This window comes from Grus americana, chromosome 28 (assembly GCF_028858705.1).
Source record: "Grus americana isolate bGruAme1 chromosome 28, bGruAme1.mat, whole genome shotgun sequence".
NCBI lineage: Eukaryota > Metazoa > Chordata > Aves > Gruiformes > Gruidae > Grus > Grus americana.
In genome coordinates, this window is record NC_072879.1 from 1,067,185 (window position 1) to 1,086,840 (window position 19,656).

Sequence of the window (19,656 nt, forward strand, 5' to 3'; positions counted from 1 at the left end):
AAAGCGTCTGGGTGCATCGGACACAGGTATCGCAGCCTCGGGCATCGGAGGTTTGCACAAGACTTTGATTTTCCAGTTAAGCCTCCGCGTGGCAGTGGAGCAAGGGGGGTCACGCTGGGGACCGCCGCGTGCTCGGGGGCCGTACGTACCCATCATGCTGTCCGTCCCGCTGATCGGGGGGGTGTGACTGGAGACACCGTACGGCGTGGAGGTGGAGGAAAAGCCAGACACGGAGGGGAGTCCGCCGTTAACCTCTCCTGAATGAAGCTGGTAGTTCTGGCAGAGAGGGGGAGAGGGGTGAGAGGTGCCCTGAAAAGGCTGCCAGGCTTCGGCGTCTGGGCCAGGACCCAGGCCCTCCCTGTCGGCAGCTGCCCCAAGCCAACAGCCACAGGACGAGGTGACGCGCCACCAGCAGCCGGCCGAGCGCAGCCCCCCAGCCCGCAGCGCGGGGACGCGTTACCATGCGTTCGTGCTGATGTAAACTGTTGAAGCCGCTGGACTGCGGGAGCGGGGAGGAGGAGCTGCCCAGCATGGCACCGTAACTCGACTGGCTCATGGCACCTGGTGAACTCCACAGGTCTGGCGAGTTATGGAGCCCGTCTGGAAGGAAAAGCAGAGCTGAGCGGGGCAGGGATGCCGGCACGCGTCCCACAGCCCACACGGGAGCAGGTCAGCCCGGGCTGAGGGGCTGCGTTTGTCCCCGTCGCATCCTGCCTACACCGAGCATCACCCGCTGAGCAAATGGGAGCCATTTCGGGGCTGCTTCGTGTCTCGTGCGCTCCTGCCCCGAGCTCCCTCCATCTCGTGTGCTGTGCCATTCCTCCCTTTGCCGTGGGCCAGGCAGCCCCTGCTCTAGCCGGCCTGCAGGACGCCGGGGTTGCGAGTAACTCACCTGCCATGTAAAAGGCTCCGGGATACACAGTGCTGGGAGGTTTCGAGGGGGTATATCCAGCTGGATCCCTGCTGTAGTCATCACCTGAGTTGGATGGATACACCTGTGGGGCAGGAAAGGGGTTGAAGTGCTTGGCCACCCCATGGCCCCACATCCTCCCCACGGGTCACCCCAACCCGTGCAGCTCAGCTTTTATTCATCGCAGCAGACAACAGAGTCAGTCCCACAGCGAAGCTGGGGAGAGGGGGGGAACCGCAGCAGCTCAGCACAAGTCACGGCGGCGGCACCGAATGGCAGGGCTCTGCCAGGGAGCGGCACAGGAGAAAGGGCCGTCGCACAGGCACATCCTGTCTGCCTTCCCGTAACAGCGCGGATCCCCGCAGCCCCCTCCTGCAGAAGATGCTGGCGCCAGCAGAAGTTTCAACTCTCTGCTCTAGTTCCTTTTTCTGCGGTTATAACTTTTTATGGGTAACCACAAAAGCCATCGTTTCTGCGTGCTAACCCCGCACCCAAGGGCGCAGGCTGGGCGGTGGCGACGAGGACCGGGGAGGCTTTGGGATCTGCTCACCCCTGCGCCGGCGCTGCCGTATGCCAGGCTGCAGCACCGCGCCGGGAGCAGCCGCTCCTGAACGCGGCCCCTGCTCAAACCCTTCACGGAAATCAGCCCATCCTGCTTGAGGGGAAACTGAGGCACGGGGGAAGCTGAGGGCTGAGCAGTCCCTCAAGAGGGGTGTCACACGGGGGGGAAGGCTCTCAGACAGCTCCTGGCCAGATTTCTGCAGCACCCTTCAGCTCCGTTACTTAACGGCGTATTAAGCAAAAGAAAAGGCTTTTTGCTTTTCTTCTAAATTAACCAAACCCATCCTAGAAAGCCCTTACCAAAAATCATCTTGTGTCAGTGCAAAAACATCTTTTTTTTTTTAAAAGCAAAAATTCAACACGTAAAGAAACTGAAATGCCACTCAAAATTACGTGAGAACTTTTGTTACAGCTTATTTTCATCCCCATTGATTCATTCTGAAACCGCTAATAATTTTTTTTTAAATACACACGAAAGCAGAGGCTGGCCGGGCACGCTCAGCCAGCTCTGCCTGGAAGACACAGCTCTTTGGAAAGGAAATCTGCCCTGAGTTTCTCTTTCCCCACACCCAGCCAGCTCCCTCTGACCCCTTGTCCTCACCCAGCGAGAACGGGCAAAATTGTTCTCTACTTCTGTAACTGCCAAGAACACCGAGAATTTCTTCTTCTTTTTTTTTTTTTGGGGGGGTGGGGGTGGTGTAATAGAAAATAGAGGTCTTTTTTGTTAAAAACAAAACAAAAAAAACCCCAAAACCCCACAAAAACAAACTCTGAAAAGCATCAGCGATTGCACTTAAATATATTGTGCTATTGTCCCCTGGCAGCCCAGGTTTCTTCCCCCAAAGCTGGGTGGGTTCAGAGCCCCAGGGGCACCCCCAGCCCCTCACTGCCGATCAGCTGCTGGGCAGCGGGTGGCCGGACCCTGTGGGCACCAGGGAGCTGAAAGCAACTTGTGGGCATTGGTGCTACAGACTGAGACTGAAAAACTTGTAAAATAAAGGGGGGGAAAAAAAAAAAAAGAAAATAAAAAGAGGGGGAAGGGAAAAACCTGACAGACGCTGGCAGCTGCCCTTCGTCCCTCGCTCAAAAAAGAAAATTCACGGCCTTTGTGTGGCATCGCAGGACAGCGTCGGGGCGAAGCAGGCGCACGGAGCCGCGCGTGGGCAGCGTGTGCAGCCGGGGAGAGCGGGGGAATGGAGGAGGCTGCAAAGAACAAGAATCCAGTAAATTGACTTTTCCTATAATTTGATTAAATAGCGGGAGCTGGGACGGGGAATCGAATGAAGCACGTCTAATAGCCCCACGCCATCTGCCAGGGGCTGGCACCTGGCCAGCGCGCGAGGCAGCTGTGCGGCAGCGAGCGGGGGGGCCGTGGCGAGCTGCAACATCCATTTAATAAATCCAGAGCGAAAATAAGAAGAATAATATAGCAGGGATGAGCGGACCAGGGTTGCAAAGCAGCGGGGCGGGGGGGAAGTTCGTGCTGCATATCCACCCCGCTCCACCATCCCCAAACACCCCCCCCCACCATCCCCAAGGGTGGCCCTGGCCCCTCCGAATCTTTTATTTCCCTGCTCAGTGCAGGGGAGGGCTGTGAAAACCCAACTCCGCTCTTCCCTGCACCAGCCAAGCGAGGAGCATCCCAGCCCCGCTGCGCACGGGGGAGCCGGCCGAGCCGGTGGCTGCCGGCCAAGCTCCGCAGGAAACGGTAAATCAGCGCCAGGTCCCAGCTCTCCACCCCACGGCCCCAGCCCTCGCGCCGGCAGCTCCGGCGGCGGCCTGGGGACCTCCAGGTGAGGTCATTTCCTCCGGTTAAAATTGCCAGCGCGGCGAGAGAGCCGCTTGAAAATCAAGCTCCAACGCTGGGATTCACAGGGCTTTGTGGTGGTGTTGGTTTCCCCCCGCCCCCCTGTTTTTCTTGCTTAAATGCCTGAACCGGGGTGGGACTTCAGACTACAGCTAAACAGAGCGGTGACCAGACTGCGAATTCGCAGGCTGAAACAGCTCCCAGCCATCACACCCTCTGCGGCAACAAAATCCTGCAGGAACCGACTTGCACGAAGTCCCTTCCCGGCTTCCTCCGGCAAAGCCGGGCAACCCACAGCAGGGGCTGGGGGCCTCATCCAGCCACGGGTCCTGTGCCCGGCCGCACCAGCCCGCGGGGGAGCACGGCTGCGAGGACTAACCCTGCTTTCCAGCTCCACGTCGCAGGGAGGCTTAAAGGGGCTCCGTGCCCCGGGGGCAGCCCCAGCACACAGCACTGCCCCAGCCCAGCACCTATTTCACCAGAACTAACCCCAAAAGGGCTGCGGGTTACAAGCACAGGCACCTCCGCACCCCGAGCTGCTCGGTCCCTGCCCGCCATCGCCTTTCACATCCCGCCGTAACCATCTCGCGCCGCCAGCGCCTCTCGGTGCCTTCGGCAGAATCATTCCCCTTTCAGCCACCCTCAACTATTCCAGTTGCTGATCTCTCCGAGTTTTCAAAGCAGCTAGGGAATTACAGATTAAAGCGCTTTATTTTAATAAGATGCTGATTAACCTATTTATTTTGCACAGGGTCCAGCGATAACACGGGGTGGGCTCCTGCACAGGCCAGTCGGACAAGAAAGAGCCTTTGATCCGCTGCCTTTGAGGCCGGCAACTCCTTTTGCTCCACATTTCTCTCATCACCTTGGTGCCGATTTCTCTCCCCAGGTGTGGAAGTTCAAAAACAAACCAAGAAGCCAGAGGTCATGGCAAAGAGAGGGCAGCGGGAAGAGGCAGCACCGGCTCACGCACCAAAAGCTGGAGCTCTGCAGTCAAGGGGCAGCCGAGGCGACAGCCAGTGCTTTCTGGGCTGGAAAAGCCGGCGTGCAGGTGTCGGCTCAGACGCAGGGAAGGGGCCGAGTTTTGGCAAACGCCAAGCAGCTCTTCCTGTGGGAATCGGGGCCCTTTAGGGCACCGCCAGCACGACGGGCAGCGAGCCCCGTCACCTTTGAAATCTGAGGCCAATAAAGGGCCATTTGCTGGGAGCGATGTTTTCCCCACATGTCGACTGGGGTTTAAAAGCTCCAAATTTCACACAGAAACTCGACACAGAGATACAGATTCTGCTTCGAGCAGGTTTTCCCTGTTAAAACGTAAACTCTTGGAGCAACTCAGCACTGCTCAGCCGGTTTCTGCACGACGTGGGTCCGCAGGAACCCCCCAGCACCCTCCGGTGTGTGAGCCCACACCAGCAAGCCCTCGGTGCCTTCCTCTCCCTCCATCCTCCCAACGCTGCAACCCAGGCTCCATTTCCGAAGGCAGAGCCCACGGTGGGGGTTACAGACCGAGCCTGGCGCTAGCAGCGAAGGAATGCCGCAGCACGAGACCTTTCCCACGGGTGGACGCACACGGGGGGTGTTCCGTGGGGAACGGGGGGAGCGGGCACCCGCTTCGCGTCGCATCAGCGTTGGCAGCAAGCGGCACCACGCGCTCGGGCAAGGGCACGTCCCCAGCCTGGGCCGCAGTTCGCCTGCGGGACAGAGCCTGCCCGTCCCCCTGCAAGCACGCGAACGCTCCAGCGAGGAATGCGGCCTCGGCCGCTGCGCAGCCAGACAGCTCCCATATTCCTGCAGGAACCCTCCAGCCCGCTCCAATTAGCTTTCCTGGAGATCCCATTACTTCTAGCCACAGAGACATTGTTCAGTTTATTCCCCTGTAACAGCCGCGGGAGCATGGCTAACATATTCCTACAGGCTGCTCAGCTTGCTTATAAAACAGCCCAGGCAGCGCACACACCTGGAGCAGCCCCAGCTGCCTGCCCGCATTACAACTGGTTTGGTTTCCCTTCTGGAGTGAAATCCGATCACACCGAATATTACATTTCACTCAGGCGCTCGCGACATAACATCGAGGAGAGGAGAGGAGAGGAGAGGAGAGGAGAGGAGAGGAGAGGAGAGGAGAGGAGAGGAGAGGAGAGGAGAGGAAGCGAGGGCAGGAGGTGGTGCGGGTCCGGGCTCCGTGCGGCGAGCATCACGGCTCCTTCCCCTGGACCAGTGCCCCGGCACCGCCGTCTCACAGGGCTTCCCCATTTCTCCTACAGAGGAAGCTGTAGCAGGGAAAACCCTTCCCCATCCTGCTAAAGTCCAAGCCCTCGATGTTTGGCGTGGCTGGACCCGCAGGGCCGGCAGCTCTCGTGGCAGAGGGAGCAGGGACGCCCAGGGGATGGGAAAGCAGGGAGGAGATACCAGCAGGGTTAATGCTCCTGCCACTTACCGAGGAGGGGAGTCCAGGAGGCACCTTCCGAACCTTTTTGGGCTGTCCATCTGATTTAAAGAAAAAAGAGAGGATCTAACTTTTGAAGGGGGTTAGCGGGAAGGAAAACAACAACCTACAGCTCAAAGTCTCCAAGGATGGAAGATGCCGGTACAAACGGGGCTCAGATCCCAAACGCCCCATAGCCAAAAAAGTGCCAACAGTGAAAATGTCTGAGGATGAACCTCTCCTCCTCATCTAGTCTGCAGCCTTTGAGGGCAGTCTCTCTCCCAAAACACTGTGATAAGAGGTGCTCAGCACGCAGAGAAGGGCTGCGCTTGCTCTTCTTTTCTCTTGTGGAAAAGACACAGCCCATAAATAACCCCTCATTGTGTGTTTTTTTTTTTTTTTTTTTTAAAAAAAAAAAATTTATCTTGAAGTAGGTTTGCAGAGAGAGGATGCAGCAAGAGAACGAATGCAGGGATGGGGTTGTGTTTTCATTTGCTCCTTATACAGTAATACACCTGGGAAAGCTTCCCTGCAGCAGGAAGGCAGGGATGGTGCTCGCCCTGGGCCGGCCCCTCCCCAGCTCTCAGAGGGGAGGACACCGTGTCCTGAGGGAAGGGAGACAATTCAGGGAGACAATTCTGGGGACACATCCAGAGCAGTGGCTCACAGGGAAGCACAGGTTAAAAATTTGGGGTTTGGTTTGGCTTTTTTTGCAGTTCATAATTAAGGAAAGCCCCAGGATGCTAACACAGCAAGTCTGCCAAGCCAGGGACTCTGCCGGGTTGTAGCTCAGGAGGAAAAATTCATCACACAGAATGATCCGATGCAAAAGAATCATTTTCCAGGGTGACAGCATAAACCAGCAACGTTTTAAAGTGGCAACATCAAAGTGGATGCCTTTTTCAGAAAAGCACTGGAAAAAAATACACGTAACACTGGGTCGCTTCTGGTTTCGTTTGTTGGGGAAAGCCCAAAATAGCAGCAAGAAAGTGACTTTGGAGGGTGCAGGGGGGAACTATTACGAGAAACACAAGTTCTGGAGAACTGGGGCTTGTCTTCACTCGAAAGTTAAATTCACACCTGACCCTGGCCTTCATTGAAAGCAAAATGGCTTATTCCCAGGTAGATCCAGGCGTGGGCAACTCCTGCTCTGCAACATCAAAGCAGGCAGGTGGGCAGGGAGAGGTCATGGAGCAAACACCGTTTGCGTCCCAGGGCACAGCTCCCGTGCCCCGGCAGAGCGCCCGAACCTCACGCTGCTTCTCACCGAGTTGTTCCTGGTGGTCCTGTGTGCTTGCAGCAGGACGAGGCTCCAAGGAGGGCCATCAGCCATAAAACCAGCCTCAGAGGCGGCCCAAGGTTTTCCAGGAACGGCTACTGATGTGCAGCGCGGCTGGAGGCATTTTTAGAAGAACCTCAAGCCATTTGCTGCTTTCACCTAATTGATATTTTCCAGAAAGAAGGAAATCCTACCCAACTCTGAGCCCAAACCCCCTTTTTAAAAAATGATGTATTTTTTTCTCCCCCTGCATCCCTCCTCCCCCCCCAAAAAAAGGCAAATGCCCAATTCACGCCTACGTGCACACATGGCAACATCAGTGCTTTCATTCCTGAAGGCAGACGCGACGTGGGCGCCTGCCCCGTCGTCAGCCCCTGCGGTTGCACGACCAAGCTGCAGGACACACCGGAGCGGTGGCACCCGAGGGTGACACGAAGCGACTTACCTATGTTGCTCTCGGCACCTCTTCTGCGAGGATTGTTGGGATAAGAAAAATACTGAGACCCTCCTTTCACCCCAGTGGGGGAAAGCGTGCTCGGACTTGCGATTCCCATTTCACTGGGCAGGAAACCAGGCTGCAAACGAGACAGAAAAGCCCTTCCATGTAATTACGTTGGAAAACCACCGCGCTTGCTGGGAGAGAACAGAGCTGCCTTGAGCCGTCTTCACAAAAATTCAGCCAAAGGCGGGGGGGCGGGGGGGGAAGAAAAAGACAAGCCAAAGGGCGAGAAGGAAAAACAAATACGTAAATATGGGGGTAGCAGTGGGGGAATGTACATGCAATTGAAAAAGGGTTTTTCAAGCTGTGTTTTCCTCACTGGACCCCAGCAAAGAACCTCTCTACAAACCAAGGACGCAAACCAGCAGGGAGCATTGCGATCCCACGCTCACACGAGGGCAGGATGAGACCTTGCTGACAGTTTTATCGGCCCAGCCTGCTGAAGGCAAAGAGGAGGCGAGACTCAGGCTGTTACGGGGGCTCGTTACGCAGTGCTCCCCGCCGGCCTTGCCAGCCTGCCCGCAAAGCCAAGGGGTCGGAAGCGTCTGCTGGAGGCAGCCAGCTCTGCCCGCAGAGGCACGCTCGATGGGCACCGCGTGCCCACCCATCCTCAAAAAGCACATCCAACCAAACGGCCCCACGCTGCCCCTCCACCCTGCGACGCCGTCGAGGACCCGGCCAGGGCAGAGGACAGACACAGCGCTCACTCACCAGCAAACCCGGGAGCCCGCAGGCTGTCACATCTCTTGACCGTGCCTAAACTGACCGCAGGAGATGGGAGAGGTTATGCAGCTGGCAGCCCATCTGACTGCGCCTCTCCCAGTCCCCCCCGGCCGTAAAATCCAGCCCAAGGTGCCAGCGCTGACCGTTCCTCTCCCATCTCCAGCGCTGTGCAGCCAGACCCATCGTGCAACGGAGCCGCAACGCCTCTGCTGGGGGTGGTTTTCTCTTGCATTTTATCACAGAAAAGTCAAATCCCTCTTTCTAAAAAGAGGAAACTCCTCCCTTGTGTTTGTCCCCGCTGACCTTGGACACTCTGGGAAGCAGCGCGGAGCCGGCCCGAACCGGAGCCCAGGGTGCTCGCTGGCTCCCTGGATGGAGTACGTGTGCCCTTCCTCCAGGAGCACGCCCGCCAGCACTGCCCCTTTCGCCTCGGGAGAAAGTGAAATGTATTTACGTGGAATTTAACAGGGCTGGCAAAGGACCTTGAAGTAACAAAAGCTTAGCTTTGACCCATCTTCTGAGGGCAACATGTTGAAATAAAGGAGGATTTCAGGCTTTTGAGAAACTGGAAAGAAAACCCCACTGCTTTAAAACTCCGTATCCTCCAGAAAGGGGTCGGGGAGGGGAAGAGGAGCTCATGTATTCACAGCTGGTGAAATTCCTGCAATCTGTTCCACCGGTCATATTACCTTTGCACTGAAACCACTACGCGCCACGGAGCAGCACGGCCAAGAAAAGCAAGCGGCACAGCACCCTGGAGGAGATCCTGGAGGGTGGGTTGCTGCTGCCCGGCTCCTCCAGCGGGTACCCCTAGAGAGGCACTGAGATTTTAAGGCAACTTCCCAGAGAAAAGGATTTTCTTTCCCTTCCCTCTCCCTGGGGATGCCTCCAGAGGTCGTTAGGAGTTAAACGAGGGGGGAACCACAGCTCTGCCCCAGAGGAGGACGTTCCTCCATCAAGGGCATCTGCCAACAGACAATTTTCCAGCGCTTTTCAGAAAGAAAAAAAAAAAAACAAACCACAGGTCAACACCCCCCCCAAAAAAAACTGGAGCCAGAAGCAACAACTGTTCTGGGGGCCACTGTGAGCGTGCAGACAGCCCCGCTCGCCTCCCACCACCCCGCACAAGAGGGGTTTTGTCTCCCCTCCACATCAAACGGGCTCCGTCTCCTGCTCTGCCACCCGATCTGGACCCGCGCGCCCGCACCAGGGCCTCTCCCGGCCCGCGGCACCATTTGCCCACCCCGTTTCTGTTACCTTATATCTCCCCTCCTCCATGAAACCCCAGCAAAACCATAACATTAAAAAGCAAGGCTTGGCATCTGTCCCATTTTTATTTTAGCAGCTTCAGTGGTAAATTAAATCCACTCTGGCACAGACAGCCAGCACAGCTGTTTCAGCAAAGGAAACATCCTCAGTTCAGAGAAGAGGAAATTATGACAAATTTGTGTAAAATTAAAACACGTAATATGTGTGTGTGTACATGTATAAAATAAAAAGCTGTCCGGCCAAAAGCTGCTCCCTTGAATAAAATGCTGGGACTGTTTCCTGGGGGCCATGCTCAGGCACTGATGGGGCAGTTGCAGCAACACATCAAAGCAGAGGTGCTCGCTCCTTCCCGAAAAACTATTTCTGGATGCTGGTGGCAGCAGGCTAGATAATCTCAGCGCTGGTTGACTGTGTTCCCGGGCTCCGATTTACGCCTGTGGTATTCCCCACAGGAAGCAAGTTTTTCCCCACGGCACAGCCCTGGTCCTCCCGCCGGGGTTCACACAGGGTGACCCAACAGGGCAGGGTTGTTGCTGCAAGAGGCAGCTCTCCCACGCCGTGTCCCTCCCTGATTGCGGAGATGAGCATCTCCTGCAGGTTCTGCATCGACAGAGCCACCATAAAACCAAAACGCTGCCCGATATCCACCGAAATGATGCTACGACAGCACAGAAACCATCTCGCGAGCTCTCCCTCCCCTTAACTGGGGAGTAGGGGGACACAGGGATGCTGGCTGGGGTACAGGGGGACGCTGGTCGGGGAGGCAGAGCACGCAGCACCAGGCGTGGTGCCTGGACGTGAAGTGCGAGCCCCAAGGCAGGGCGCTGGAGGGAGAAGGTGCCTCCCGGAGCGCTGCTCTGCCTGCGGCCACCCGGTCACAGGGAAAGGTGTTGCTTACATCTGACTCGCTGAAACTCCCTCCAAGGGCAGTGTTGGCTAGGTCGTATCTGAGTAAATACAAATCAGCTAGAAACAGGATTAACAATAATAAAATAAGTGAGCCTGAAGAGGTTTAGAGAACTGAGAAGCTGCTACAACCCCATTTTCTAAACTCCGACAACTTTTCTGCGCCAGCAGCGCACACTCGTATAAACCCCCGACGCTCAACAGACGTTTCTGAGCGGAGCAGAGGCTTTCCAGGACCTTGTGCAGAGAGGCGAGATGCAAACCGCCAGGTGCCTTTTCATTCCCAGGCTGTCATTCCTAGCAGCTTAGCCAGTAAATGAACCAAAAAATCTCAATGCATTTTTATCGTTACCTGGTTTAGTCCCGGCATCCCTGTGTCTCTTCCGAACGTGGAGTACGAGGCTCTTTCACTGCTCTTCCCTACAGTGGAGAAAAGAAAAGACAAGGTTTTGTGTAAGAGGGAAGGGAAGGTTTTGTGTGCACCCCCATGCGCACTCCCTCCTGGGGCGTCCCACCGAGGTGCGAAGCCCGCTCTCGTAATGCAGCTTCCTCTGCCCGTCTGCAGAGGTGACTGCCTCCCGTAATAGCTTGTTGCTAAAACAGGAGCTATTTTAAGTTAACGGACGGCAGGGCTCGGCTGGACCATAAACAGCAAAACCCCAAAACTGCAGTGATGCAGGGAAGTGCTTGTGGCCATGGAAACTGGCAGTGTCAGACCAGAGCAAAAAAAAATCCCTCCAGACATATTAAAAAAAGCCAGCCGAATTTGGCAGAGGCAGTGACAGAGCGAACAAAGCCAGGCATGAGTGACCAGATTCTGCGGGCGCTTTCCGTAGAATAGGAAATACAATTCCAGCACACGCTGAGCAGCAGTGTGCGGAGCTGAGCTCCTGCTCCTTATGGCGCAGGGATTACCTTCTTCCTCTTTCCTAGTGGAGATTCAACTTTCCAAAAACCCATCCAGATCTAAAGAGCAGGCATACGATAGAAAAGCGTTTCCTTCCTTTCCAAGCCCCCTCCGTTAGCTCCCCCTGGACCGTGGGGCTCCTCACAGCCGGAGCATCCCTGCCGACCGGGATGCGGTGTGGGAGCAGCCCCGTGCGAGTCAAGCCCACGTGCCCCGGCGCTGCCGAGGGAACTTTAGCACCCAGCGACGGCTTTTATCAAACACGCTCAACCTCACACTGCCCACACGTTGCTGAAAATAGTGTTTTCAAGGCGGGGGGGGGGGGGAACCAACCCAAAATGCATAGTGAAATGTTTCCATTCTGAAATGTCCTTGCAGTGTCATCCCTCACAGTCACCGCCCCGGAGCACACCATGGCCCCCGGCAAGCAGCACCCATGGGTGCCAGGGCAGTGTTGAAGCCTCAGGGAAGGACCCCAGGCCAGGGAGGAACAGAATAGCTCTACACTGTGCCTGGGGCGGCCAGCAGCACAAGAGTCTGCTTTGGAGTCTCCCAATATTAGACATTTTTCTAGTGGGGAACTAGCATTTTTTCATTAAAAAAAAAAAAAAAAGAGAAAAACTGACTTGAAAATATATGAGGAATTTTTCCCTGCTGTTAACTACAGCCTGTTAATGGTGCCACCAGGGAAAAGGGGAGGGAACAGGGAAACTGGAGATGATGATCAAAAAGGCTTTGAACAGCACAGGGCAGGACGGCCTTGCTCCGGTCGGGCGGCATCGGGCTCTGCCAACCCCCTTCCCCAAAAAGGGACGATCGCATCCTGCCTCCGGTCTGGCTTAGTAAGCAAAATTGGGAGGGGGAGGATTTTGCCAACCTGCTTAACCGAAAGCCATCACCGAAGCCTGCTAAGATACAACCCCCAAACCCGAGACCCCCCTTCCCAACAGTCACCGCGCGGCACGCCAGCATCCCGGCACCCCTCATCTCCAGCGACAGCCGGACACGCTGGGCACCGCTACTGTTTTGTTTCCGAGGCTTAAATGTTAAGTAAACAAAGGTCAAAATGTCAGAGGACAGATCTCCTAAGTGACCTAATTTTTAAAAGAGCTTAGCAGCTCTATTCGCCGCAGCGCCGGCAACATTACACAAATAACTCAACAGGTTGTGGCATCGGACAGATCGCGATTACTCCTAAACCAGCGGAAAACCAGGGTAACGCCACGCTAGTTTATCTGGTCAGCAACGTGTGATGATATAATGCCACTTGCACGCGTGGCTTGAGCGGTGAAGCGCCGAGCCACACGCCTCTGCCGTCACCAGACGACCTGGGAGGCTGAACCGCAGGGCGCTTGGCGCGCGCGCAGCAAGACGGAGGAGCGTAACGCAGTGCCAGCTCCGCACCGTATTGCTTCAAACCCCGCTACCTTCATCCGACGGTTGGTCTTTCGTGCAAACGTGCCTGGTACCAGCAATCTGCTGCACGCTTAGGTCACGCATCTCTTGGGATGATGGAAACTGCAGCCCCAGCCCCTGCACCCTCCTTTGTCATCACATAAAAAGGGAGAAAAGCAGCAAAAACCTCAGCAGTAGAAATTTTACGTTTAATTAACTAGGAAAACATGGCAGAAGGAAGAATGGCAAACTTTTCTGGACTGAAATGTATCTATCTAGCCTATTGAAATAAAAAAAGTCCACAAGTTGGGCAAGAAAAAGCTGAATTTGCCAGCAGAAGGTGCTGTTCCTGCTGCTGGGGAGATGCCAGCCGGCACTTGTGGCAAACCCGCCACTGCCCAAGGGCGCCAAGCAGAGAAGGTGATGAAACCCCAGGACCACAGCAAGGACCGGGATGGAGGCAGGTCTTGGCAGAAAATGCCAGGAATCTCCCCAAACACCATCTCACTGCTGACCGAATTCCTGAAATCCTGCAGATGGGTGGTAAGGGATCTTAGGGAGGAAAAAAATGAAAAAAAAAAAAAAAATCAGAAGATATTGAGAATAAATCCTTTGAATGGGAAAGGGGTTTCCCGTGGAAATCCTATCTGTTACCTTTACCCCTGCCAAGGTGAAGCATGGCAGGGGACACCTCGAGCAAGGTGCATCCAGAAACTGGCTGGGAGCATTCAGCATTTCCAGCTCTTCATGGCATTGCTTTGCTGCAAGTCCTGGCATCCCCTTCCTGCCTTTTCCACCCCCGGCAGCTCTTGCCCCTGCCCCTTGCCTGCCCACGCTGCCTTCAACCCTGCTTAATCAGCGATTTCCCAACCTCTCTCCTCTCCCCGGCATGTTCTCTCTTGCAGGATCCAGCTGTGCTGGGCTCAGACGAAGCCTCCTCGGGGCCTGCCTTCACCCAGGGCTTTTGCAGAAAAACCCCTCACACCACTTGCACTCTCTCCTCCCAAAAGCAGATTTGCTCCTGGGCTCTGAGACAAGGTGGCAGAATAAAAACCACTTTTTCCCCAAGGTTCCCGCCAGCAGCAGGGTTTGGTCTCGATGCCTGGGACCACAGCAGCATCTCACCTCCACCAGAGCAAACCGTGTTTTTAAGGAAACTTGCGGGTTTGCCATTTCTCTCCCCAAGACGAGCCCCACTCACAGACGTGTACAAGCCAAGAAAAGGCAATTCAACGTTGCCTCCGGGTTTTGCCAGCGCCTGCCGGGAGGAAGGCAGGTGCTTTGCCCTGCGCCTCGTGTTCCTGCCAGCCGGTGGGGAGTTCACACCAGTGCCCTCCCATCACCCCATCCCTGCGCTCCGAAAGCCCCGAAAGCCCCAGCACCCACCACCCCGGCCATGGTACAGCCACCCACCGCGCCTCCCCCCCAGCTCCGTGCCAGTAATTCCATTAGAGTTACGGCCTGGGGGAAAAGGGGAGGAAAAACACAGCCGGGGATAAAAGGGGGGAGGAAAAAAAAAAGTTAAACAACCAGGAGCCGAAACGTCAGTGGGCAGATTAAAACCATTGTCCAGGAAGAACCCAATCCACAACAGCTCACAATACACACAAGATTAGAAACACTCCTCTGAAAAGAAGCTAATTACTAGAAATAATTACTAGAAAGAAATCTGTTATGGCTTATCAGTTTCCCCGCTGGTTAAGCAATCCCTCCCTGCCTGCCCCCGCTGAAGATGAATGGTAAAAGAGTGGCAGATTTTGAAGATTGGTGATCTAAAACAAACAGAAAAGCCCTCCTCACCCTCTGGGATGAGTCGGTTTGTCACTGCACTGCGTCCTGGCACAACCCGGGCAGCCAGGGACAGTCCCGTCAGCTCTCCCCATCCAAGGCTGGGATGCTCAGACCTGGCCAGGACGTAACCCGTCCTCTGGGGAGCAGCGCCAAGGGCTCAAAGCTTGAAAACTTGGAGGAGGGAGTGATGGAGCTTACAGGCATTGCTACTGCACCCTCCTCATCAGGTTCACAGATGCCCGCCTGGCAGCCTCGGGTGATTTTTATTCAGAGCACTAACGGTACTTCCATTCAGGGACTTACTTTTTTTTTTTTTTTTTAAATTTAGGTTATCCCATCCAGTGCAACACAGGCCAGAGCTCCCCGCCCAGTTAGTCTCGCAGACAGCTCTGGTTTTCCCCATCACCACGTGGAACTAAAGCTGTGGCCGACAGGGAACCTGGGCTTTGGAAAGCATCCAACTGGAGACTGCCCTCGCACCGTCCCCTTCAAAAAGTGCGTGAGCGGCATCACCCACAGCTCTCGGGGAGCCCTGAGGGCAGGGGAAGGCCAGCGCTGGGAGCAGCACCCGCAGGTCCTGCTGTCAGCACAGCCCCTCTCCTGCTCCGCGCTCAAGGTGCCTCCCAAAGCCAAGCTCCCATTGCGCCAGATGCTGTACGTGCACCTAAAGAACACCCGTAAGCCCCAAATACCACATCTGTGCGGCCCAACTGAACAGAAATCAGGACTTTTCCTCTCAAAGCATGCTACGTGAATTGAAACCGGTTTTGGACTGGGCGTGCACCCTGTGATCTGCAGGGCCATCATCCCGAGAGTGGGTTGGACTGGGGCTGCCCACGGATGAGCGGGCAGGCAAGTGTCCCTCCAGCCGCCAGCGCCGGTGCCTCCCGCTGCCGGGACTGCTGCCTGCCTGCAGGAAACAACAGGGGATTGTCCTCCTGGGATTACATCTGTCTGGCACTTTGCACCAGAACTTTGTGCTCCCCCAGCGTGGGCTGTTGAAGCATCTTCCTCCTCCTCAGGAGCTGAGCGGCCCCCTCCACACCGCGCTTGGGAGGGGGGCCCTGGGTGGTGGATGAGGGTGCGGGCAGGGGTGATGGTACAAGGGACCTGCCTGGACAGGCAGGCAGGGATTCAGCCTCACGGGGGTTTTGGGGATGTGCTGGCACTGCCCTGCTCCCCCCAAACTCAGACCTGCTTTGCTTCCCTCCTGGGAAGTGTTCAAGGCCAGGCTGGATGGGGCTTTGGGTGACCTGGGCTAGTGGAGGGTGTCCCTGCCCATGGCAGGGGGGTGGAACTGGATGGGCTTTAAGGTCCCTTCCAACCCAAACCAGTCTGTGATTCTATGGGCCATGCAAATCCCTCCAGCTCTGCTCTTCTTGTGGAGTCTGATGCCCTGGCACTGCTCTCAATTTTCCCCCTCCCTAACTAAATATACCTGAAAACAATGCTCTGCGCTGCTTCCACGTGCAATCACCGCTGCTCACAACCCGGACCCACCTGCAGCTGGAGCTTCCCTGGCCAGCTCCGCAAAGTCAGCTCCAGCACAGGGACATGCCGGGAAGAAATTTGGATGACCAAGCTTGCACGTGCCACTGCTCCTTTATCCAAAACAGCCGCTACACCCTGCAGTTCCCAAATCTCTCTCCTCACACCCCTGCTCACGTCACATCAGTTTGTGAGTGGCGAAACAGCTCATGGGGGAAGGGGAGCACCCAGCGGCACCCCTGCTCCTCCTCCTGCGCACCACAGCCCCAAACACCATCAGCCTTCAGGGACATGTGAAGTATCCACCCTCGAAAGGATGCAACCCCTGCTTCAAAGCTCAGGCTGGCAGGAGTTCCCCAGCCCACCAAAGGCTGCTGACAGCGGAGACTCCTTTCCATTTGCCGGATGCATGCGGAAAATAGAGCTAAAAAAATCACAGTTTAGCTCCTTTTCTCCAACACGTGGTGCCAGGCCAACAACGTCCCTTCGCTGCAGGAAGGGTGCTCGTTGTCCCCTACGCATGTTGGTAGAGGATGGCTGGCTGAAGGCTGCCTCTGGGACACTGCACTGACTCAAGAAACACAAAAGGTGGAGGACACGGGTTCCCGGAGGAGGCCAGCACCCCCCCAACCGAGTGGCAGCCTGCAGAGAGCAGCGCTCAGAGCCCACGCCGACAGGGGATGTCAATGAGCACGTTTTCTTTGCAGGGCCCTTTCAGCTCAGCCTCCCATCATTTCCAACACAGATCATGTTCTTCCTGAAATGTTTCTTCCAGCTTTTTCTGATCCTCCTTGAAGAAACAGGTTGAGTGGGAAAGAGATACAAATTCGGATTTTGGAGAAGTGCGTAGATGATAGTCTCATGCACCTTTTGTCCACCCAGTACCACTGCACACGTCCATCTTAATCTGCTCCTTCCATCCCCTCCCATTTTCAAATTCATCAGTTCTGCTCAACTGCCCCATTAGCAGGAGCTTGCCCAGCCCGCTGCCCCCGGGGGGGGGGGACCTTGCTGGAAACCGGGGACTGGCAGCGGAAATGACACATCTCCACAACTCACCTTTCCCTCCCACTTTCCCACTCCTTTTACACTATTGTATACAAAAGCATTATTTTTTTTTCTGCTCTCCTTTCTCTCCCCTTCCACTTATCATTTTCCCACTTGAAAAGTTTTCAGAAGCAGCTTGGTAAAGAGGAAGAGAAAAATCCCACCCGTGGTCTTCCTCTAGTTCAACCTTCTCAGCACATGAGCACAGAGGCAAAGCAAAACTTACTTATGTATTTTGGAACCTGCTTCAGGAATTGATGTTTTCTACTTTAACCGCATTCAATTTCAGGAACAAAAGCAACTTTGAAATGTGAGGAGCCCCCTGCCCCTCCTGGCTGCTCTCTCCTGGTCTCCCCAGCTCCTGTTTCAGTGGTGGAGCTCCTGGTGCTGCACCCAACCGCCCAGGCCAGCAGCCGAGACCGTGCGCCGGCGTGGGGAGACACAGCCCCAGTGGGCACTCGAGCGTCGGGCACGGTGCGTGGCCGCCGTCCTGCCAGCCACGAGGCCGCAGCTCGCCCTCCGCTGCAGAGACAGCCAGTGGAAATCACCCGCTGGGGCAGCAGAGCCTCCGGCTCCACGTGCTGGGGACCGGTTGGGCTCGCAGCCTTGCCGGGGAGTGCCGCAGCGCTTGCCAAAGACTGGGAGCCCTGTCTTTGAGAGGAAGCCAAATGCGTCTTCCCTGCACACATCAAAGGGGAAACCTCTGTGTTCCTCCCTGGGCAGCTCCTTCTCGGCTTGGAAACTCTCAAGGCTGTCTTGGCCCCAGGTGTGGGATGGGTTGGGATGGGTTGGGATGGGTCCCCCCCACGCACACCCCCAAGAAACCCTGCTGAACTGTGCCAAGGCTCCCCCATCTTATTAAGAAACATCTCTTCTGCTTTGCTTACATCCTCCTGGGGCAGAAAATGAGAAGGAATAACTGCCCTTGCAGAGGGACAGGGGGGGAGTTGCTCAGAAACGCTCTTCCACGCCTGCGCGGGACTCCCGAGAGACAATGAAACATCATCCCCCCCAACAGTAAGAGGAGCAAAAGGTGGGGAGCAGAGCTGAGAGCAAGTCCCTCACCCCCGACGCAAGCCAGGAGGAGCAAACGCATGGCTGCTCATTTGCTAGCACGACCCCGCTCCTCTCCTCCTCTTTCCAACCAGCTCCGCAGGAGGAACCTCCTATCGTCGTGGGGATTTTCTGTTTCAAACACAACTCCCTCTCTTCTAACCCCACCCTTCAAACCACGAGCAACCACCACTAGCTGCGGGGCTCTGCCCTGACACCGCTCCTTCCACAATCGCTGGAGGGTTTTAACCACCACCGCGTGGGCAGAGGTTGGGAGGACTAACCCCAATTCCTGACCTAATGTCATTAGAGCTCTCTAAGCCCTTCAGGATGGATATTTTCTGCTCTTAATCTCTCCTCCCACCACCAAGCTGGGAGAGGTAACTGGGTGAATTGTCGCACGCATCTGGTCGCGCACAATCACTGTCCCTGGCACAGAAGGTGGGGCCGGGGCTGCACGGCACTCGCTGGTCCCCACGAGCTCCTCACGCTGCCCGGTTGCAGCAGGGGATGGAGGAGCCAGTGGGGGCTGGCAGAGCCCTGCAGGACACAAGAAGAGGCCCTCCAAACCCCACTGCAGCGAGGGGGAACACCTCCAGCTCTCTGCAGAGATTGCACTGCCCTGGGGCTGCGAGGCTGGAAAGCAAATCAGCCACGAGCCTGTTGTGAGACCTTAGCAATGAGCTGTGTCTTTTCTCCCCCTCTCTCCTGGTGCTTTTCCACCCTTGATCATCAGCTCCCAAGAGCAAACTCGGCCCATCCTGTGCCAGCACGGCAGGCATCAATCTCTGCTATTGCCTCTGGGTGCTACTGTAAAGCAGGGAAAAATAATCACATGCATGAAATACAGCGGCTGTCATGCACATCAGGCACCGATGAGACCCTCTGGACAGCAGCTCCTTTAACCACAGCTTTGAGAGCACCTTCTGGAGCAGCTCTGACGTGGGGAACCGCGATGCCGGCCAGCGCAAAAGCTCCCACCACCACATGCCATTCTGCGTTAGATTTCCCCTGCTTTGCCCACGCACATGCCAGGCAGCTGAAAGGCACTTACCCACTAGTCCAGCTCCCAGGAATGGCGATGAAGAGATGCTGTTGTGAGACGGCAGGTCCCTGTGCTCGCCGTAGTGGGGGCCTTCGCCATAGCTCTGCTGAAACAACACGGGAGGGTTACCGCGGGTGCGTGGGGATGCCAAGCCAAGTGCCAAAACGCGAGGCTGTCAGAGCTCAGTCTCCCCCATAGCAGGAAGGTTTGAAGTCAAAGGGTCCTCATAAAAAGGGCACAGAAATGATCTTATCCTCACGGCAAGGGAGAGCAGGGCAGTGCAGCCACGAGGCTGCGGCACTGGGAGGGGATATGGCACCAAAGCAGGGACGTACAGGGGGTTTGCCCCATGCTGGCAGCTCTCAGGCAGTTTCTGCCTTCGCCCAACGGCTTGGCACCCACCAGGTGAGAGCCAGACAGCCCCCTCCTCGAGCTGGGTGGGGTGAGGAGAAGGCCTACAAAAATGAGAAATGACACCACAGCGCCCGCTCCGCCACTGACCTAAGGGAAGGGAAAGGTGCCATTGCAAAAACGAATCACACGAACCCATTAAA

At 56.1% G+C, this 19,656-nt stretch overlaps 1 protein-coding gene across 19 annotated transcripts in view; it reads right to left on the reverse strand.

The window, feature by feature from the left end:
- TCF3 (transcription factor 3) overlaps positions 1-19,656 on the reverse strand; it is a 73,805-nt gene that overhangs the window by 12,233 nt on the left and 41,916 nt on the right. For 11 of the 19 annotated variants that reach the window (XM_054805217.1, XM_054805216.1, XM_054805223.1 and 8 more), the window contains 7 exons: positions 19,112-19,208; positions 10,729-10,796; positions 7,425-7,554; positions 5,713-5,762; positions 893-995; positions 461-600; positions 150-276 (listed from right to left, as the gene is read on the reverse strand). In XM_054805217.1, coding sequence (XP_054661192.1) covers positions 150-276; positions 461-600; positions 893-995; positions 5,713-5,762; positions 7,425-7,554; positions 10,729-10,796; positions 19,112-19,208 — 715 coding nt within the window. The remainder of the gene's footprint in view (positions 1-149; positions 277-460; positions 601-892; positions 996-5,712; positions 5,763-7,424; positions 7,555-10,728; positions 10,797-19,111; positions 19,209-19,656) is intronic. The other 8 variants (XM_054805234.1, XM_054805218.1, XM_054805225.1 and 5 more) reach the window with 2 other exon arrangements.